This window comes from Caretta caretta, chromosome 3 (assembly GCF_965140235.1).
Source record: "Caretta caretta isolate rCarCar2 chromosome 3, rCarCar1.hap1, whole genome shotgun sequence".
In the NCBI taxonomy this organism is placed as follows: Eukaryota; Metazoa; Chordata; order Testudines; family Cheloniidae; genus Caretta; species Caretta caretta.
In genome coordinates, this window is record NC_134208.1 from 97,904,945 (window position 1) to 97,928,183 (window position 23,239).

Sequence of the window (23,239 nt, forward strand, 5' to 3'; positions counted from 1 at the left end):
TGATGAGGTTCTACCAGGACAAGTGCAGAGTCCTACACTGAGGAAGGAAGAATGCCATGCACCGCTACCGGCTGGGGACCGACTGGCTAAGCAGCAGTTCTGCAGAAAAGGACGTGGGGATTACAGTGGATGAGAAGCTGGATATGAGTCAGCACTTGCCCTTGTTGCCAAGGAGGCCAACGGCATATTGGGCTGTATTAGTAGGAGCACTGCCAGCAGATCAAGGGAAGTGATTATTCTCCTCTATTCGGCACTGGTGAGGCCACACCTGGAGTCTTGTGTCCAGTTTTGGGCCCTCCCAATACAGAAGAGATGTGGACAAATTGGAGAGAGTCCAGCAGAGGGCAACAAAAATGATCAGGGGGCTGCGGCACATGACTTATGAGGAGAGGCTGAGGGAACTGGGGTTATTTAGTCTGCAGAAGAGATGCATGAGGGGCGATTTGATAGCAGCCTTCAACTACCTGAAGGGGGTTTCCAAAGAGGATGGAGCTAGGCTGTTCTCAGTGGTGGCAGATGACAGAACAAGAAGCAATGGTCTCAAGTTGCAGTGGGGGAGGTCTAGGTTGGATATTTGGAAACACTATTTCACTAGGAGGGTGGTGAAGCACTGGAATGGGTTACCTAGGGGGGTGGTGGAATCTCCATCTTTAGAGGTTTTTAAGACCCAGCTTGACAAAGCCCTGGCTGGGATGATTTAGTTGGTGTTGGTCCTTCTTTGAGCAGGGGGTTGGACTAGATGACCTCCTGAGGTCCCTTCCAACCCTAATATTCTATGATTCAATGACTTACCTAAATTTAACAAAGCATCACCCCTCATGTCATTTTAATAGTCGTCTTCATTTAGCAATCAACACTATTTTACAAAATCCTAATTAAGGGCCAGATTGTGGCAGAGACCTTCCAGTGTCCCTTTAAGTAGGGACCAGCCAGTGTGTCTACGGAAAGGAGCCACTCTTACATTCTGCTGTTTGCAGTAGGTGAAAAGGATAGAAAAGAATGGGGTGATGTTAGGATTATGGCATCAACACCCATGCATCAGCGAGCACAGCTTGCCAAGCAGGGGGTGGGAATGTGTGCTACACTTGTTTAAAGAGTGGTGGTGTTGCTTTTGCAGTATGTGCTTACAAGAAGCCCAGCAGGAATTCTGGCTGACTCAGCCAGAATTCTTGCTGAGGGCTCCCACTGCAGCACAGCTGCGCTAGCATGGGACATTGCTGAAAAGCCACAGTCTTGCCCTCTGTGTGCAGTTGAGTGAATTTAGGGACACTTAATTCCAAGTGTGACCCATACAGTTAGATGAGCCAAAAAACAGAGATGCCAACTTTCTGCGAAATGCTAAAGCATTTTGTCTATGGGCACTCAAATACTATGAGTGCTATAGAAAAGCAAATAAATAAGCAAACAGAGTCAGAGCCTGTGGTCCCCATGAAAACCTTTGCTCTATGTTACCCATATCCTGCAGTCTTACTCCTTCAAAACTCCCACTGTCTTGGGGGCTTTCCAATATGGGAAAGTTATACCGGTATATACCAAGGTGTGAATTTAATGCAGCCAAAGTATACTGGTGTGTCTCCCTGCATGGTCCCACTATTCTGGTATAAGAAAGCCTTTTTTTTTGGTCTAGCTTATATAGCTTTGCAAGGGATTTAAGAAAAGCCGCACCCTCACAAAAAAACTGACTCTTGTTCTGGAATAAGTGTCCATGTAGGGAATTATAGGTGTATCATTACATCAGTTTATTTATTATTTATTATTTATGTTACTGTAGCAACTGGGGGCCCCAGTCATGGACCAGGACCCCATTGTGCTAGGCGCTGTACAAACACAGAACAAAAAAAAAAGTCCCTGCCCGAAAAGAGTTTGAATCTAAGCATAAGACAAGACAGATGAGATACAGACAGATGGGGGAATACAAGGAAACAATGATTTAGCAATGGTTTAATCAGGATGATTATACAGATATAACTAGTAAAACTTTTCCATGCAGACAAGCCCTCAGTTTTATTTAGGTATTGATTATGAGGGCTCACCTGCTTGAACTTTCTTAACTAGGCTGCTTACTAAGCATTCCTACTACAGAATCTGCCCACATTTCCCCACAAATACTCTTTTATTCTTACATACCACAAAACAGAAAGTCAGCTCATTTCCAATAGCATCTAGACGGCCTGACCCCAAACCCACTGAAACTGATGGAAAGACTTGCACTAACTTTAATGGGCTTGGGTTTGGGCCCAAAGTGAGGGACACTGATCTAATTTGCTAATTTAGGACCCAGGGCTCCATATTTTACACAGGCAAAACTGCCTTTGGCTTCAATGGGCTTTTATTACAGTGACAGAATTGCAGACATTAGAGATGGGAAAAACCAATTAGGTCATCTAGTCTGTCTCCTGCCAATGTAGGATTGTTCCCTATTGTACATTTTTACTAATACCCTGTCATTACATCTGTTAAAATGTCTAAAGTATAAGTTGCTTCTCAAAGACTGCAGGACTGGAGTTTTAGGAACCAGTTTGTTTTAAAAAAGAAGTGCAGCAAACAAACCATCGTAGCCCAAACTTACTGCAAGTAAATCATTTCTCATCACTCATTTCTTCCAGTTTATTTAAACTATGAGATCATAATGCACTATTTGTGATATTAACAGCTATTGAGAATTCTTTCAATGTTACAGAAGATTAAATTCCTAAATTGAACATGACTCAGGAACAAATGGGTTATTTTAGGAAGCACACACACAAAATCCTAGTTATTCCCTTTTGTGTGCTTCCCAGGAGCATGTTCTGGCTGCTCTGTGTCTGTCTTGTTTAGCTTGTAAAAACTCTGGGACAAGGACTGTTGTTAGTCTGGGTCTTGTGTCACCAAGCATATTGTCAGTGCTTAATAAATAGTCATAGTAGATGTGCTGTATTGTGACTGGGAACTTACACAAGGTTGAGCATTAGTCACTAAAGTAAATGGGGTACTTCTGGGAGTAAGTTCCCACCAATGTGAGTGTGGGTTGCACAGTCTTAGCACAGTGAGCACACCTGAAAAAGAAAATTATAGTTCATACAGTAGGTTTTATTCCCCTTGAGACTAAGCATCAAAATAACCCTAACTCCTTCATTTCTTGTGCTCTCTTCTTCTAAAAGAAAAGGCAAGTTGATGATCCTTTTGTTCACTTTTAGGCAAACTGTCTATTTCCCAGTGTGGTGAGGAATGACAGAGGGTCCGAACTGAGCAACCCTTGTTCAAGTGGGTAGTTTTTGACCAAAATATTTTTAAAACGCAAAATATCAACTAGTAATGGATTTTAAAAAGAATATCATGATTTTAAATTCTTATTTGGGATGTAATCTGAAATTCTTGATACTGGTTCCTTTTTATTCCAAGATAATTTGAAAATCTAAGCATGGCAATATTGCATAAAATGGAGCAGTTAACTGTTTTTAAGTCTAAAATTTATATTTGTTTTATATCAATAGAAAATTCTTAAATAAATGTACAGTAATATTTCCAATTGGGAAACCAGGATGATATTCCTCTTTTGATTACAAGATTTATTTTCATTAAAAAAAACCTGCAATGCACAACTGATGTTGGAATCCACTGCTGCTGGTTTTAATGATAGACCAATAACACAGCAAGCTTAGAAATCTTTCACTTTCCTGAAGCAATAGGGGGCCCAAGTCATTTTTTTCTTTAATAAAGTAAAATGTACACATACACCCCTCCTCCCCAGGAACTGTGTCCGTTGGTTTCAATTGCAAAGAAATATTACATCCAACTCTCTTTGCTGTGTATTCTTCTGGCTCTTCATTTCACAGGGCCCTGGCAATAGCAAACTTCACCAGCTCTGACTCCTGTAGGCACCCTGTGTGGCTGTATAGCACAGTGCACCCGGGCCGTGCATGTTGGATTTGTGTTATAACGGATGTCAGCGTGAACTTTGCCATTGATAGCTCATCATGATGAGGGACATTAAGGTAAAATCTCATGCCAGACTTTCCCTCTGGCACAAACTTCTTCCATACGCGACAGCCTGACACGAGCAATATGAATCTTCACATTTTAGCACATAACTGCAGCGACTGGTAAAAATAGCCTGTCAGAGGAGCTGGTTGGGAGCGGTAACCTGGCTCTACACACTGCCCACTAGTTCAGCTTCCCTGTCTCGTGGACTCTGGGCGGTCTTTGCAAATCCCAAGTTCTTGTCAAGTTAAGTCCAGCCTTTCTCGCTGGTCTGTGACTCTGAGCCTCTCTTTCCAGGGCAAATCGTCAAATCTTGCTCCCTGCGGCTCTTATTTTACCTCTGATCGCTCGTTCTCCCCCAAAGTAACCACTGAACCTCCCTCTCTTTGGCCCTACGACTGCACATGGGGATATGGTGCCTTGCTCTGTGTGTCTTTGCACCGACAGAGTGCGGCCTGCTGGGTACGATTCTGGGATGCTTGGGCGTGACACGTACAGTATCTGTGAAGTAAAGGGGGAGGGTAAATATTATGTGTAATGCTTCTTCCATCGTATAATGGGGCAGATGAGGAGGGAACCGGCTTGAGGCAGACGAGCTCTGGTGAAAGAAGTTGCTCTGATTGTCAGAGGAGAGCGGGAACATACTCCCTGTTTATTTAATGTTTTCCTTATGTTTCCTCGAGGATGGTTTATTTTTTGACATGCTTTCTCTGCCCAGTGGCACTAACGCTTCTGGAGCTGAGCTGTTCCTCTTGCTGCAGGTTGGCTCGGACGCATATCCCCCCAGTTCTTCCCAGGCGTGTTCACCTATAACCCACTCCTCTGGCTCGTCCTAACATTTACACGCACACGAAAGCTTGTATCACAAACAAACCAACCACAACCTAACAAAAAGCGAAGGCCCCTTTCTTCATGTGAGCGTATGTATGTATCCCTGAGGCTGTCCACTGAATTGCTTTTTTATTTTATTTTATGTCTCCCTGGCAATCTCATCCTATCCGGCTCAAGTATCCTGGATGAGAAAGACTTTCCCTGGAGTCCTTTTCAAAGGGAGCCTCCCACAGACCTTGAAATCCCCCACATTTTATGGTACAGCTATTTAACAACTCTGTGAGTGGGGCAAAGGCAGACGGAGAAAAACAGTTAAAAATGGGACTTTTATGAAGATCCCTGATTTAATCAAGTTGTTGCAAGTTGTTGCTCTCCTTTTCAGAGACCTACAAATAGATAATATGCAAAGCGAGCAAGGGAGCTGTAGGTTGCAGCCTTTCCCACAGCCCAAATCTCACAGCAAAAAAAAAAAAAAAATTCTCTGCAGTAGAAAGTAGATATTATTCTGCTAAATAATAAAAGGGGGGGGGTTAAAAAGATATGTATCATCTTGATTATGTTTGGATTTTTAGCCATCTAGTAAAGGTCCCAACACATCTGACTGAAAGGCAAACGGGATACAAACATGCATGTTTAGTGGGAAGTAGTAATATGTATGCAAGAAATAAACAGAGTAGCATGTTCTCCAATTGAAAACGCTTGCACCAGACCATACAAATTCCATGTGGTCTGTTTCCCCCCAAGCTAGCAGTCATTCCCAGCGCGTTCCCACTGGGGTTCAGGCGTTGAGTGCCATGTTATACCAATCAGCTAAATGGGCACATGGGGTTTTTAACTTTGAAGGTTTGTGGAAAGGGACGCCTCTGCGTCTCCTAATGATGATTGTTTATTGGACTAAACCTCGACATCAATAATAAGAAAGGCTTTTAAAGGGGAGAGAGCTCAAAAACCTGTTCCTCCAAAAAACAAAACAACAACAAAACCAAACCCCAAACAGTTACCTTTCCTAATCCTAAAAGACCTCTGTTTTTGAGGCGGAGAAAACTGTGTGAATCAAGTCCCTTCTTTAAAGGGCCCTGGGGGGGGGGGGGGGGGGGAGTCTAATCCAATGTAAACTCAGCCGGATGGGAAGAGGCAGAAAATAACACTTAAATCCTGAAGGACATTTCTCTGCTACTGAAATCCTGCCAATGGGGTGCTCTGCTTTGTCACTATGCCAGTATCCTCCTGGAACTGACAAAGCAAGACGCTCAGTACTTCCAGGGAGAGAAAAGCGGCATCTCTAGTGCCCCCTTCCCCCGCCCCAATTGTCTTCGTTTTGGGGCATCTTCTGAGGCAGGCTGTGGTGCGGGCTGGTCGCTCTGGGGAAGGAGGCAAGACACAATGGCATTTCCAACGAGAGGGTGCTGGGCGCACACACACACCCGCGCGCATCTCTCCCTCCCTCTCTAATCTCAGGCAGAGCAGCCAGGCGGCGATTGGAGGCTCCGCTCTAGGACTGCCCCACGGCCTATTGGAGTCCGCTTTGCACACTCCATGTGGGCTTGAAAAATCCCACCGCGGAAGGGGGGGCGAGAGAGGGAGGCAGAGAGATTGCAGTCAGCCAGCCCACCAGTGCTGCCAGGAAGGAGGCTGCAAGCAGGGCGAGTTCCCCTCACGGTGCAGCAGAGGGAGGAATTGCTGAGGCGAGCTGCAGCTGCTGCCTTTTGAACCCAGAGCCGCTGAAACGACCCAGGTTGTCTAGATCCTTCAACCCCACTGTGCTCTGGGCAGTCCCGGAGCGCTCCTCATCCTCGCATCCCATCCTGCTGCTGCTTCAATTCTCTGTTGCGCTCGCCCTCGCCTTCCCCTGGAAGATGCTTCTGGTGCAGACTCCTCTGTGAGAGCCATAGGGGAATCCTTGACTCCATCCTGCGAGCTGCGTGGCTTATTCACTCCCGCTCCCCGACAGTTGTGGGGTGCTGTGGGTCAGTTCTGCACAGAACCCCCGCAGCCTGTGCTCTCCCCGGGAGAACTTCAGCAGACTCAACCAGCACCTCCTGCATGAGGCGTGGGGGGTTCAGTGGCACCCAGGAGAAACGGGGGGTCCCCACCCCACCTGCCCATGGAGGCTGTAGCCGAGGTACTGAATGTGAGCTAAGCAATCCCTCGCTGTAGCAGAGTTTGAGTCCCCCCTCCCCTTATCCCACTTCAACGCCGCACCCCCTAGAACCCTGCAACATGCTGCCTGCCTTTGCAACAGCATGGACCCTCGCCGCTGCTTCAGGGCTCCTTCTCCTCTGTGACATCCCTCTGAAATTTGCAGAAGACAATTGTTCGGACAATTTGAAAGTGCAATAGAGGAGGAAGGACCTGGATCTCAGTGGGAGACATCAGTGCAGGTATCTCTACTGCGGTGTTATTCCCCACCCCCCAAAAAAGAAGAGAAGGCGAACTATCCCGGGGTTACTATGCAATTGCGACTGATTTCTTGGTTTTTTATCATTTTGAACTTTATGGAATACATTGGAACCCAGCACGCCTCCAGGGTACGGCGACAGGGAAGAAGTAAGTGCGCAGAGATTTATACCTGCTAACTTCTAGTCCCTTCCTCGGCTCTTCACCTGTTCCGTAGCCTCCTGTCTCCCCAGATCCTGCTGCCCTGGCAAAAGATATAGCCAGGAGTAGGAATTAAACTAACCCTCAGGTATTTCAACACTCAGATTTACTGAGACTGTAGTCTTTTCCTGTAGTTCATAATCATCATTATTATTAATTACTATTAATTATTATTATTATTATTATTATTCATTCAGGCTGGTCTGGGAGGCGATGTAACGCTTTGGACTGTATTCTTTCTAAAGGGGAAAAAATCCCCGTGTATCCCCCCCTTATTACAGGTGGATCAGATTAGCTCAGAATTAAATTGCAGATAACTTTCTGAAGCGATCGCATTACCCCACCCTCTGTCATCATTCAGGGATGAGGAAAAGGATATTTTTCTTTCCCGATATGGACTAACCATGTTGCTTTCTCAGGCATCTTTAACATCAACGGTGAGTCACTGGTGCTGGGCTGCTGAGATGCAGTTTGCTCACCGGCGACTTTGATCGCATTACTTGTCCTTAGTCATCAAGATTTTTCACCTGAGTTCTTGCGAGTCCTGCAGAGAAAGACCCTAGGGTTTTTTGCACCACGATTTTTTCCTAGAATACTGAGGAGACCCCCTGGTTCTAGAGTTAAGCTCGCTATTGTGAAAACCTCATGGAATGAAGAAAGTTAATTTGTGCCTTCTTATCCCAACCCATAACAAATCAAACAGGAGCCACATGGTCTTGGGGTGGGGTGGGGTGGGGGAGATCTACAGGGAAAATCATGGAAGAAACGCAGCTGAAGAGCGTAGGTGCGTACTCCGCTGAGAGAGGATGGGTTTGCAATGCTGGGCTCAAGCACAGACGGATTTTGGGCGCCGCATTGTTGTCCCGTCCAGGTTAAACTGTTGTCTTCATTTGGTTTGGCCAGTAAGGAGCCTTCGGGGTCAGAATCCAGACTCAAGGCAGAAAAAAACAACCAACCAAAAAACCCCTGAGAACACAGCTTGCAAAGAGGGCCCTGCCCAAATCTTGGGCAGTGGTGGGAAGGAAGCCCTTAGTTTTATAGTTTTCTGGGATAGTCTTCTCCGCCAGACTTCTCCCAGTCTACTCCGTAGGGGCGTTAGGATCTGATCCAGAATCCATGGGAGCCTTTCCATTGACTTCTGTGGGGTTTGGATCAAGTGTCGGATTCCCCTCCGAATAAACTCCAGTGAGATGGAGAAGAGGGTGTGACTGACAAGTCTGGAAAAGTCTGGATGCTCGCGGTGGAGTAAGCCCCATTCTTCTCGCTCATTTCTGCCCAGGCCCCCTGATCTAGAGCGAACCCGGCTTCCTTTGGCACTTTCTAGCCACGCTGCTTGAAAGGGGCTGTTTATTTCTGTCTCTCCCGACAGCTCCTGATATGAGGGGGAAGTGTCCGAACACAACGGCCGCCTGTATTTCATCAACCAGTACACGGGGTTATTTCCTAGCTTTTGCTCCGCTTTCCCCTCTCCACCTGGGCAGAACTGTTCCTTGAAAGCTTCCATTGTATCACTGGCCTCTTGAATGCAAGCTTTGATTCACCTAAAGTGCCCTTGAAAACGTAGCTCTAGAGTGACAGCCCCGGGGGCTGAAGTCTGCCCAGTCCCCGAGTCCGCTCAGGCAGGGAGCAGGGCGGGCAAAGTAAAACACATCGGGGCGCCCGATTTATTACCCTTGGCGAGGGAACGGCTCGTGTTCTGATAACTCCCCAGCCACTCCCGGAGCTCCCAGCGGGCACGGTCCCAAAAGGAGAGGCTGCCCTCCACAAATCAACCCCTTCAAGCCCGAAGCAGCCTCCCTCTTCCCCGCCAGGCAAGAAGGTGGAAGGAGCGATCAGTTAGGCTGGGGGGGGGGGGGGGAGAACACCCAGCTCAAACTACCCCGACGGGCTCAAACCCTGGGATCTCACCCTGGCAAACTCCCACTGAAATAAGGAGTAACTCGGGGAAGCCCTCAGGGTTTGGCCTATCATAAGCACCTAACACGCTTGGTCCTTAGCACTGTCTCCTAGGCTCCGTGCATTTGAGCCTCCTGTGGGCCACCCGCTCTGTGCCAGCAGCTGTCAAGTGGGTGGGAGGCTGTGTGCAGGGGGAGCCTCCCTGCGGCTCAGACTGTCTCTGAGTCTTTAAACTCTCCCGGGGGGCGGCCTGGCCTGGCGGGGGTGGGGGTCTACTGATGAGCACCGGGGGCCACAGTCTGTTCTCTTTGCACGCACTCGCTTTATGATGAGTGGGGGTGCTTAGGGGGCGGTCCCACAGAACTGAGGATCCAGGCTCATCGTTTCTGTCTCCTTTGGGGAGGAGGGGGAAGAAGGTTGAAGGTGGGGGCAGTAGCCACCGGGCCAGTCCCGAGTGTCTTTGCCTTTCTCCCTCTCTCTGCACCTTGCCTGCGTTTTCAGGCGCTTGTGCTGAGCTCCAATGCCGGGGGAGGTGCGACCCCTTGTGTCCTCTGCAGAGACAGACCCTCTGCAGGTGCAGATTTGAGCCCGGGAGCACGGGGCGTGGGGCCAGATCTCGGCTATCGCCCCGCAGGCTGCTGGCTCAAGAGCTACCGAACAGGGAGGCGGTAGTGTCCACAGAGCGGCCCCAGTCTGATTAGCTCAAGGGCCCGGTCCTGCTCCCATGAAGTGTTGCTACTGATTGCAATGGGGGCAGGATGGGTCCCGAAGCGCTTGTATCTGGAAAGAATAAAGGAGAGTAAAGCGATCAGGTGACGCAGAACAGCTGTTTACACCACATGGTGGAGATTCATTTCTTATCCTTTGGACAAACTAATCAGGGAAAGCAAATTAGGCAAGGGATTTACATCAAAGGTGGCCGAGCTCATTGGGTCTTTGTGTTTCAGAAAGGGCCCGATATTCACCAAGAGCCAGAGCCATAATTTTCAAATTCGAGCGCCTAAAATAGGCTACTAAATCTCTGTTTAGGCACCTAAATAGGAGTGGGCTTCTTTATAAAGCACCTGTAGCTCCAGTGGGATTTGTGGGAGCTGAACACTGCTGAAAATCAGGCCATTTTTATTAGGCGTTTATGATAGATTTAGCTGCCTAACTAGGTAGCCAGGTTTGAAAATGCTGGTTCAGATGTTTAACTGACTGTACAACATAAATGATTTTTTTTTAAAGAATGGATTAATTTTTGTAATTTTTCATAGGTCTAAATGCCATAGTTAAACTAGAGACATGCTAGAGAGGTCTTTAACATAGCATAATAAGATCAACTTAGTGGAAGCTGAAGCTAGAAAAATTCATACCAGAAAAAAGGCATACATTTTTGATAGTGAAGGTAATTACCCATTGAAAGAGCTTACCTAAGGGATTGTCATTCCCTTGAAGTCTCTAAATCAAGATTGGGCATCTCTCTGAAAAATCTGGTTTAGTTCCACTACCAGGTATTGGGTATAAGGGAGGAGCTACTGGGTGAATGTATACTGTGTGTATTATGCAGGAGGTCAGACAGGATGATCACAATAGTCACTAGCCTTAAGACCTATGGTTTGACACTAGTGAATCTTTGAACTTGAAAATGATTAAGTGTGGATAAGGAAAACAACTGAAAAACCAATCTGTTTAGTCCACATAAAGATTTGCTCTTGACTTGTCATCTGCTTTACACTTCAGGGAAGCCTGATCTTTAAACCTGTTATTAAGAAAGCACTTTCAAAATTCAGTTTATTTATTTATTTTTAACAAAGGACAGAATACTTACAAACTAGCAATCAATCAATCAATCAATCAGTATGTCTGTATTTTCTCCTTTTATTAAATATCCAAACCACTTTATTAATTACATTTTTGATTTGCCCTTTTTAAAAAACAGATGATTCAAAATACATTGGGCCAGCTCCTCGGCTGGTATAAATTGGTAGAGCGCCATTGGTGACAACTGAGCTATGCTGCTTTATAAACAGCAAGAAGATCTGGCCCTGAAACTCTAACTTATTTTATGTAGTAATACAACGTTCTGTAAAGTGATTTTACCAACACAAAAGCTTGATCCTGCATTCCTTGCACAAGTAAAACTCCCACTGAAGTTAATGGACATTGAGAGTGTTCAGTCTATTTCATGATCAAGTTAAATGCCCTGTCCTGGAGACAAAACTCCCAATGGAGTTAACAACGGAGTGTGGACAAGGGTCCGGATCCTAATTCAGACATAAGTGACACAATGGGATAACAGTTCAAACACAAAGACACAGTTAGCAAAGGGATCAGTTGTTTTTTTTCTGATAAGAACACTAACGGTTAACAAATTAAGTTGTTTATTCAGGCTCTGCATGAGAGATTAACTTGATCAGAGCGTAGACTGACGTAGATAATAAAGTAATATTATAAACATGGCAGTAGATACAGAATTGCACAAAAAGGAATAGGATTAGGCAAAGTGAGTTATAAATTCAATGATTGTTCCACAGACCCTACATATGGGACCAGGGATATTTGTTCTGTGTATAAGAGGCAGCTAATGATATTGTTGTGATGCACAACTGACGTGCAGGTGTGGATTAGTGGGACATCCCTCCTGCTTCCTTTGTTTCTTCCCTGGTGTGATTGCATGTTCACAACAGCTAGTGATCATGTACAATTGTAGATCTCCCTTCAGCGGACCAGAGTAACCATTGTTAATTGAGGCCTGTCAGGGTTCCCTCCCCACTCTGAACTCTGGGGTACAGATGTGGGGACCCACATGAAAGACACCCTAAGCTTATTTCTACTAGTTTAGGTTAAAACTTCCCCAAGGCACAGATCCCTTCTTGTCCCTGGACAGTATTCACTGCCACCACCAAGTGAGTTAGACAAAGATTCAAGGAAAAGAACCACTTGGAGTTCCTGTTCCTCAAAATATTCCCCCCAAGCCTCTTCACTCCCTTTCCTGGGGAGGCTTGAGAATAATATCCTCACCAATTGGTACAGGTGAGCACAGACCAAATCCCTGGGTTTTTAGGACACTAAAACCAATCAGATTCTTAAAAAAAACCCAGTACTTTATTATAAAGAAAAAAAAGTAAAAGAATCACCTCTGTAAAATCAGGATGGAAGGTAATTTTACAGGGTAATCAGATTCAAAACACAGAGGATTCCCCTCTAGGCAAAACTTTAAAGTTACAGAAAACAGGGATAAACCTCCCGTTAAGCATAGGGAAAATTCACAAGCTAAAACAAAAGATAATCTAACACATTTCCTTGCTATTACTCACTATGCCTGTAAATTTAGATGTATCATTCAGTAGGAGATGGATTACTTGCTTGGTCTCTCTCTTTGTCTCCCGAGAGAACACACATAGAGCGCAAAAACAAAGCCCTCCCCCCCGGCCCCCGATTTGAAAGTATTTTCTTTCCCCATTGGTCCTTCTGGTCAGGTGCCAACTAGGTTAATTGAACTGATTAACCCCTTACAGGTAAGGGGATTCTGTACCTCTGGCCAAGAGGGATTTTATATTACTGCATACATAAAGGTTGTTGCCCTTCCTTTTATATTTATGACAAGGCCTCAGTCCTGCAAACACTTATGCAAATACTTAACTTTAAGTACATGAGTAGCCCCACTGAAATTAATGGTGAAAAGCACATGCAGTAAGGGCTGGCAGGAGCAGAGTGTGGTTGCATTTCTACACCAATAACAAAATGGTGACACATAAAGGAATTGCTGTTTAGAACACTCCAGCATTTTGTTGTGTAGCTGCATTTTTAACTCCCTCGCTGGAGGACACCATTCATGTGGAAGTAAAATGTACATTTTTTATGTTTTTGACAAGAAAAGACACAGCTTCTACAAAGCACGGTGTAATTTTTTTTAAATGTGCAATTACACATTGGAAGATTAATTTATTTGACTAGATATTTCCACCCACCAAATACTGAAATACATATTTTTTTTTAAAAAAAAGCCAGAACGTATTGAAGTTGATATGGAAATTTGACATGGCCTTCACAGCTGTAATATACCACAAATTCACTATGCCATAGGTGCTGTCATCCTAGATGCTTTATGCTTATTAAAGAAAGAAAATAAAGATTGTTACACCAACATTTCTAAACAGCCATCTGACGAGCAAACAGCCATCAGGCAAGCTGAATCTGTCCTTGGGAGGATTAAATGATCCATTGTGTATTTTCTTTCAAAGTATACTTTGTGTGCTCGCCCGATGATGTTTTCTCTCTGAGGATTGTACCGTTGTATTAGCAGAGTAAATGATTTGCTGATGACAAGTCTATCTTTTTTTTTCTGGTGAAAGTATATTCCACATTTTGGGGGGTCAGATCCTATTCCTCTTGAGGCAGACAACAAAATTCCCATTGTGTTCATTAGAAGCAAAAGCCAACCCTCTGTGAAAGACCCATAGCAATGTTTCATCATACTCTCATGAATCACTGCCATCTTCAGCAACAGCAGCATTTAAAACAATAGAATATATTGCTGAAGTCAATAGAAGTATTTCTCCTCCGACATTCTAAGCATGATTTCTTTGGCTTGGTTAATTTCCTGTTTTATATATATATTATACACATATAAATACGTTTTTAATATAGTTACACATCATGAAATTATATGCATTATAATACTGCTGCTTTTTAAATCCCCAAATCTATCCCGAGAATAGAGGATCAGTATGAAGCAGTCATAGTGTCAACATAATTGTGTGTAGTTTGAAATTTAAGCTACTGAGGCAATCACTCGCTATAGTTAAAATTACAATTGAACTGAAAAAATATTTGTATACTTACAAGTTCTTGATGCCCCGAAACAAGATTGTGTAACAAGATTTTTAAAAAGCCTCCATCTTTCATCTGAAATGTATTAAATATTCTTTTTACAATGGTTTTAGAGTTTAAACCTGTTTCCATTGAAAGCAATGGAAAAACCTGAATTGACTTCAGTGGAGCAGGACTGAGACCTTAGTCTTCAGGACCTCAAGAAAGGATTTTGGATTTAGGAGAAATCCTGTATTTGAGTACTTGCAGAGTTTCCCAACCCCTGTGTGGGAGTTACCCATGTAGGAGGACACAGGGCTCTGTCCTTTTTGTATCTAGGCTTGTAGTACATCTGGTAATCTGAACTTTCTCACATATATAAAAAGGAATAACGATTTTACCACTTTAGCCCATTGTACCAACTCGTCCACTGAAATTTCCACTGATGCCAATTGATTTAGCTCAGTGATGAATGTGTCCCTTTAAGAATTGATATTAGTGTGACAAATCCTGAAGTCCTCAGTCAGTTTTTACTGACTGACTTCTTACTCTGGCAAAATTCTCACGGAAGGCAATGGAAGTTTTGCCTAATGAAATGAAAGTAAGGACTTCAAGATCTGGCTTATTCATTATCCATTGCTTAGCCTGTTTGGATCCTTTTCTTTGTGAATAATACAAGCACTCGTCTCATTTCACCATAACTATCACCCAACTATTCACTGAGATTATTGGGGTGTCCAAATTTTAGTTTTTATCATGTAAGGACCAAAGGCCACTGGGAAATCTCATCTGCTAATATCCAGGGATCTCATAAGAACTTTTTCCCCTCCCCAATATTTTAAGTAAATTGCCTTATCTTGGCCTTGAAATAAATTATAAAATGCAATAGTCTGGTTAAAGATATCAAATAGCTGATAAAAGAAAAATTTCTCTCATTTGTAATTTTGGAATCAGAGTGAGACAGCATCATTTTGCCATCTTTGTACCCAAATTATTCATAACAAAATGCTCTTATCAGATAACAGAAGGCAGCTGAAACCATACACAGTTGTATTAAAGTCTGTCTGCTTGCTGTTACCACAAGGAATGCCTCAGAAAAAATTATTCTGAAGAAATTCCACCATGCAAAAACAGTCCAGTTTTCCAAGAAATGCTAAAGTAATGCTTTGTAGATAATTTAAAAAGTTGGACTTTTGGCAATGGGAAAACTTTTCATACTGGGCATTGGAAATAATTAATTATTAGATACTTTTTGTCAAAGTAGAACATTCCAACAGGATTTATTTAAGATTGCCTTAACAACAACATTTTTGTAGCCAATAGTAATCAGAGTCAGACATAGTGCTGTTGTTAAAAAATAATAATAATAATAATAAAGAGAGAGAGAGAGACAGAGAGACAGAGAGAGAGAGAAACTTAATTGTATCGTATGACAAACTGGTTAATATATATATATTTTATCTGGTGCATTTCATTACTCTTTTTTGTGATTAAAAATAACACACATCGAACTAAGGAGCATCATCATTTAAGCCCCTCCAGTCATGCAGAACAATATCACTACTAAGGAGACTGAGACTGCAGCACCAATGAAGTTAATCAGAATTTTCCTATTGACTTTGGTTGACTGAACCCATCCTGGTCTCCATAGAAGCATTGTTACTTGGTATGTTACAGACTCACTGAACAAAATAATGGTTGGTGACAACAGAAAAAAAATATATTTACATTTAGAAAATTAAAATAAAACCCTGAAAGATATGTCTAAACTAAATAGTGTTAACATATAGCTATAAACTTCACCCTCCTCCCACTCAGCCTCACCCTATTGTTTGTCCCCGTCACCCATTGTCATGATTTATATTTAGACTTGAAAGATCTCTTAGACAGGGGCCCTGACTCTTGACATATTCTATGCATGCACAGAAGATTCTTGGGCACTGTAAAATAAAATAGCTTATAGGTTTGGTCTAGAATAGTGATGGGTGAATCCCTTTGGTCTACCAGTTGGGCTGGAAATCTCATGAATACAGACATATGTGGTTTCCATGGCTTCCCAGCATATGCCAGGTTAGAAACACCTAGAGAATAGACCTCTCTAGGGAGTGGGCACTAGTGAGTAAAGAAAGCTGTAGTAATCTTCCACTGAGGCAGCTGCTGAGGACAGGAAAAAGCTGGATGAGGATGTGACAAACACAAGGTAGGAACTTTGGGAATAGCACAAATCCTTTGTCAAGACATAAGATATGTCTACACTGCAATTAAAAACCTGCAGCTGGCCCATGCCAGCTGACTCTAGCTCGCGTGGCTCAGGCTAAGGGGCTGTTTAATTCTGGTGTAGTTATTTGGGCTTGTGCTGGAGTCTGGCCTCTGGGATCCTGCGAAGTAGGAGTATTGCAGTACACTGCAATTAAATAGCCCTTTAGTTAGCAGACACAGGCCAGCCACAGTTGCAGTGCAGACATACCCTAAAACTCTTTCTTTCATTTGCCCCTCTGTCACTCACACAAGGCCCTGCAAGCTTCATTATCATAATTCATGAGTGGTGCAGCTCTCCTGGTGGTAGCAATGATGAAGCTGCAATATAGGTAGGACTGAAACATTTTTACGACAGTGTAATCTCAGACAACCCTGCAAGATCAGGCCCTGTTTTAAGTGTATAGCTGTAACTGGATGAAAATGCAAACCAGAGATGTAGGAGTAACCAGCTGGTATAGCAATACCTGTAGTATGCCCCTTGACGCTCACATAAAATATCAACACAAAACAAAGCTGGTAAAACATGACACATTAATATGTCTATAAAGTTTACGTGTGTTATTGGCACACCCAGTAATCCCAACCAGATTGATGATAGTTTACTCTAATAACAACATTTTTGATTCATACCAGTTCAAACAGAGGGAGGAAAATCAGCCAGTGTCTGCACAGTGTGCCTCCCACACACACTTGACTGCATTATTGCATTGCTTGTTCACTGAGGTTACAAAGATCAGTACTGGCAAGTTGTTCCTAAACTTTTTCTAGGCTATTGAAGAAAGGAGGTTTACTTATTTTTTTTTTCATATTACATTGCTGAATAGGATATTATTCTACATCCTCAATATAGAACTAAAGGAGGCCACAGGATATTTATTTAACATGAGAGTTGGAGGGAAATATTTGTATATGCATTTGCTAAACAGCAGCATTACTAGATCGGCGTGACTATTGCAATAAATATTAATATTAGAGTAGCATCGAGAGGCCACAACTGAGACCATCCCTCTTTGTGCTAAATGCAGTACACCCACATAACAAGAGACAGTCCCCACCCTAAAGAACTTAAAATCTAAATAAACAAGACTGACAAAGGACGGGAAGGGAAACAAAGACTGTTTCTGCAAACATTTGTTTGCAATTTGAAATGAATTGGCTTTGTCTTTAGTCGTGCCGGCTTTGTGTTCATGCTCCATGAATGCTCTCGCAAGCTAGCTTCGCTAGTGTTAATACCTGTGAAAAGTGAATTTTAAGCTCAGCTGCTCCAATATAGTCAGAAGTGAATATAGAATTCTATGTTGTAAAATTTGTAGTTCATGCTGTGTTACGGCCAAGTGTGTGTGAGACCTGAGGCCCTGGTTAGATATGTTACTTAAGTCATCCATCGAGGGAACTAAAACAATACCACATGGTGTAAGTAATTAACCAATATGATGCTGTTTTTAAATATTCGCAGCAAACCATTCATGAAGGATTTGCTGGCCACAAATGATTTGCTAAAGAAAGTGACAAACAATTTTGACTAAAGAATAAATATAAGCAAATTGCTAACTATTCCTCAACTGTTCATGAACAGAAAATGTCACAGGATAAATTGTCCACTCTGAATCATTCACCCAACTGTAATCATACATTCAACGCACTATGTAATGCTGCTCTCTCTGTAGGAATCACATGCTTCTTTCAATTACACTATTGACTTAGGGAAAAGACTAAGGGTCCAACACTGCTAAGTGACCTCATTTCCCAGTGAAATTAATGGGATTTGAGAGTATTTGACCCCTTCATTTCAGTTTATCATAGAGAAGTGTCCCTTTAAATTTTTTTTTCTTAAGTATTGAATATCTCAGAACAACATACATTGTCCCATAACAGAATGGATGAGCTGGGATCTCAGCCAATAGTGCAACAGAGACCCAAATTATATTTGAGTATATCACAGCTGTGTGATCTCTTCAAGGGCCAGATTGTGGTAGGAAGGGTAGAAAGGGTAGGAAGGAGGTCTCAAGGATTCTCCCTTCCTGTATCTCCTCCCTAGGCAAGGATTGGTCACACAGATGACCACAAAAGTATCTAGAGTTCAAGGCCTGCACAAGTGGGTACAGTGTGGCAGGGAAAAGATAGTCCTGTTCCCATTTGTGTCAGCAGTGTTGGCCAGCCACAGAGAGAGCTGTATACCATACTCTGTCAAGATGTGGTGCAGAGACCACACATCTCTTCCTGAAGCACAGTTCTTACTCTGGCTCCCACTGGAGCAGGGCCACTCACTCCAGCCTCAAAATAAGCCACAACAGAGCCCAAATTAAGTAGATTAATCCGAGATTTTGAGGGCACATTGTCTGGAGCCCTGCCTCATTCAGCATGCACTGGCTTTCACTGTTGAAAACGTTGAGCCCATCATAAGATGTTTGCCACAGTGCTGATGATGTAGTCAGATTGACAGGGAGTAAGGTAACATTACCTGCCTTTAGATGGTCTAAGGAGTGGGGAAATGTGGTTATCAGTGATGCTAAGGAGGTAGAAGCTGCATTTCCCCCAATGATACCCATGCAGCATGTTCACTGACGTTAATAGTAATTATGGTGTATTCCTGAGGGAGAATAGGACTCTTAAAATGCGTATTCCAACATTCTAATTGCAAATCAGAAAAAGAACCCCATTTTTCACTAAATAATCTTCATGAACATAGCAAGACCATTCTGGACATGTGCCTGATTAAAATGTGGTCTTTCATTAGAGTTCACTGTTGACCATTGACTGTCATAGAGACTGGATCAGGGTGAATTACTTCACAAAGCCGAAGAGCCTGATGCTGCTCTCAGATACACTTGAGTCCAGAAGCAAGTAGCTCCATTGAAATCCATGGAGCTATACCAGTAAAAAAACCTGCGTGAGATCAGTGTCCCGCCCTAGTGTTCAGACCTTACCAGTGACATGCACCCTCATAAATTAAAAAGCATGATCATTGCTGGGGGATTTTTGTTCACACTCAGTGGCGGGAAGAGCAGCAATGTATGCAGTCTGTATTTCCTTTGAGAAGGGTGCTAGTAAAGGGAGGGAGAGTATCCACCCACAACAGTCATTTGTAAATAAGACTTCTGCAAATTGTCATTAAATAAGGTGGGAGCAACACTTGTGTTCCTTTCCTCCTGCTATAATTTCTCACCTTGCCCACACAGCACAGTGTTGATGACTACAGCAGACTCTCTGATGTCTCACATTTTCTCACTTTGCCACCTTCCCAGTCCTAATTAGCATCCAGCCTTTCCCCTGCCCCCAGTAATTTACATGTGTTGAATTTGGTGATTGTTTCAGAGAGTGCTGATGTTCCCAGAGCAAGAAAAATCTTTTGACCTCCTGTCCTGGGATCTCCCAGCAGCCAAGTGTGTGAGGTTGCCCACGTGCATGTTTGAGGGATGAGGCTGACTAAAGGACAAGGTACATGTACCAAACAGGAGAAGTGGGGAGGGAGGGAGGAAGAGAGGATGGGAGCAGCAATCACACTGATACTTAGGCTAAATAATAATATGCCCAGCTTGAGAGTTTCTATTTCTTTAAACATTTTAAATTATTTTAAAAATTCCCTATCAAACCACCATGCTTTCTTAAATACCCAGTACCGCCCTCCTCCCAGAACAGGTGATCCTGAGTTCACTGATGATTCTTTTCTGTTAACTAATATCCATGAGTGTCCTTCCCTCTGAGGTACTGCCCCATCATGGACCGCCATTTCACTGAGCCCAGCAGGGACCACTGAGCCAGAGACCACTGTCTCTGTTGCTCTCCAGGAGCAGGATAGAAAGTCCGTTGGTTAATTATGGAGCACATGCACTGTAACTCAGAGCTGTGAAAACTGTCTCGAGGCGTGCCCACTCCATAACCACTCCAAATTCCCGCACCGTCCCCAGCCAGTACCACAGAACACCTCAGTGCCCAGACTGCTGACTTCAGTGTAGCTAGCCATCTTTTTTCCACACTTTGTGCACATCTCTACTCTCTGTCATAACTGCAACTGAATAGCGTCCGTTAAAGGAACAAGCCACCTCCCTTTCTTGGCCTGCTATGGAGCATTAAAATATAACATGTTCCGTGCATGTGAATTTACTGGAGAAACGTGTTAGTTTGAAGCCACTGAAATGAAATTCGTCTCGTTCTCAGCAGGAAGTAAGTACTGTATTCACTATATCCTGTCAGTGTTTCTCCACTTTCTTCTAGGTAGCCTGTACTGATGAGGGGGTAGTTGAGACTCCAACCCATTCAGTCCTTGGCCTCTTGCTGAGGCAGCCAGAAGGGTTGCCAGTTCTCAGAGCAGTTTTTATAGGGTGGACACATCTAAACAAATATCAGATGACAGAACTCTGAAGTCAAAACCAACCAGGGCTGGATTTCAACTGGCGATTTATTGGTAAAAGTCATCAGCTCCTATTACCTATTCACTGAGCCATCTGGTCCTTTGGCTTCAAACAATTATAGGGACTATTTTTGTTCCTATTGGCATTTTGTTGCTGGCTACAGTGGGAGCTGGGGAAGGCCTTCAGCTTTCCAACTTTCTGTCCATGTGCATCCAGGTTTCCATGAGTGTCTGTGGTTCTCCTTTTAAAGTAAGCTAGACATTAACAAATTGTCTTTGGATATAAAAAACTGTAATTCTGATTCTTCTCTCACTTACACCAGTCTTTATGGCTTCAGTGGAGTTACTCCTGATTTACACTGGCCAGAGTGAGAGCAGAACCCGCTCCAATATTCCTTATGCCTGGGTCATTGCTGCAGAACCCTGAGAGCATTCATGCCATCCCAGCATACATACAGATATAATAGAGTTGTCTGGATGCTTTTAAGTTATTCACCATTGAAACAGACTTCAAAGTTTCAAATTCTAAAATTGAAATAATAAAGAAGAAGAAGAAGAAGAAGAAGAAGAAGAAGAAGAAGAAGAAGAAGAAGAAGGGAGCCAGCTGCCAGGTGAACCACCGTTTTCACCAGTTCATGGGAATCTCCTATACATATTTTACTACCTTTAGTGCACTTTCTTTGCTTCCCCATGATATAAATGAATAGCCTGCAAGCACAGTAAAGTTAATATAGAAGAATAAATCTCAACTGTCGAATGTCAGGTCAGAAATATAAACCCTATGGTCAGAAATATAAACCCTATCTAATATGCCAGGTCAGAAAGGAAGAATACTTTCAGCTGAAACTAGCAAATACTTTCCAGCACAGAGCACTCACTTTTTTTCCCTCTAAAAAATGTGCTGCTACTAATAAGACGAGTTCAACAGTCTCCTTTTAGAACCTCCGAAAGGAAAATAAACATGCAGAACAGAGTTAATTTATAAAATGCTCCAACGTTTATCTTGGCAGCACCGTTTCAGGCAGTGAGATTTCTCTCTCTCACACATGCACACGCATGCATACACCCCCCACACCCCCTCGTTGGCACGCACGTCTTATAACAAGGGCAAATCCTACAAATAATAGATATGAGAGCAGGGCTCTCCTCTGCTTTGAGTTAACAGGACAAATCCCCAGATCCTTATTCAAGCAAAATTCCCAGTTTGAAATTAATGAAAATTTTACCCAAGCAAGGCCCTGACCCTGCAAACGCTTTTGCAAGGGACTGATCCAAAATCCACTGACGTCTTTGTTTTGACTTTAGTGGGCTTAGTGTGTATCTTTACCCATGTGAGTAGTCCCAAGCACTCTCTGAGACTGTTCCGGGGAATAAAGTGAATCATGTGCATAACTGTATGCAGGATCGAGGCCTAAGACCCAAGGGCCCAATCCTGCAAAGTAGCAAGCACCTCGGGAGAGTTCAGTGAAGTCAATGGTAAATTCAGGGAACTCAGCACCTTGCAGGCCTGGGCCCTAAGTAAACATCCACACTTGTTTGGCGTTCTCCCATCTCTTGCAGCAGCTGCCTTCCTTACATACAGTTTATTTACTTCAAGGTCTGCAAAACAAACAATCACTTCCCTTAAGATTAGCAGTGAGAGCGAAGTTTTTACAAGGGTAAAATACAAAAGTGGTTCTCAACCACTGTACGTGAATGACTCTTATTCTAGAAGTACCTTTTTGTTATGCAATCCCACCGTGTTACAGAAGGCAGACCCTGAAATATTAAGATCAACATAAGAGTGTAGCAACAAAGCCGTATTTTTTCCCTTCCTTTTTTTTTCCCCTCTGGGAAAATGCCAGTGATTTCCAGCACTCATTCTGACAACTGTTCTGCTGTAAATATTTAGAAAAATCCTTTCCATTAGAGATTAAACAAAGTGTAAGTAACTGTTCCTAAGTGATAGCTCTTATTAATGTTTGTAGCCGTAGGCACTGTACAAACTTATATGTGATGTACCTCAACACTCCACATAGAAAAAGACAAGATAGAAGGCAGGAGCCAGAATGAAGTGTAATTTGAGCTTCACTGTGTTATCATTATAAATAATCAGTGCAGAGACAGCATTCTGTAATGTGTGTACACAATGTTTGGAGATCTTCCTAGATAGTAACTGGCAGATCATGCTAAGGAAGTACACCAACCAGTACATTTTAAAATGATATATATCAAGCTGAAAATATATTCTTGTACAAAGGTCTCACAGTCCCGGGTTGGATTTTTTCTTTATATGGTCAGCATCTGTGAAAAATAAAGGGCAAAAAAAGTCTTTGCATGAACAAAAATACCATATCTTAATGTCACACATTAAAACATAAAATAATTACTCTGTCAGCAAGGTCTGTGCCTTAGGATCACTAATCTGGTGGAACTCACTACTTGTATCATATTCCATGCTTTCCTGTTTGAACAGTGTTTGAAGTGTTTACGGTGTGCTCTGATATTATAGGTGGTGAAGTGGTTAATGGCATAAGTGGCCTCAGGACGCAAGTGAGGCTCTGTAGTGGT

The 23,239-nt window shown here is 43.2% G+C and overlaps 1 protein-coding gene across 3 annotated transcripts in view; it reads left to right on the forward strand.

Annotated features, from left to right (window-relative positions):
- The first annotated feature begins 6,271 nt into the window (after window positions 1-6,271).
- RSPO3 (R-spondin 3) overlaps window positions 6,272-23,239 on the forward strand; it is an 87,741-nt gene continuing 70,773 nt past the window's right edge. For 2 of the 3 annotated variants that reach the window (XR_007355819.2, XM_075126720.1), the window contains exon 1: window positions 6,272-7,338. Coding sequence is in view for 2 of the 3 variants with exons in the window: in XM_075126720.1 (XP_074982821.1) it covers window positions 7,242-7,338 (97 nt within the window). In the remaining variant the exon portion in view is untranslated. The remainder of the gene's footprint in view (window positions 7,339-23,239) is intronic. The other variant, XM_048844610.2, reaches the window with a different exon arrangement.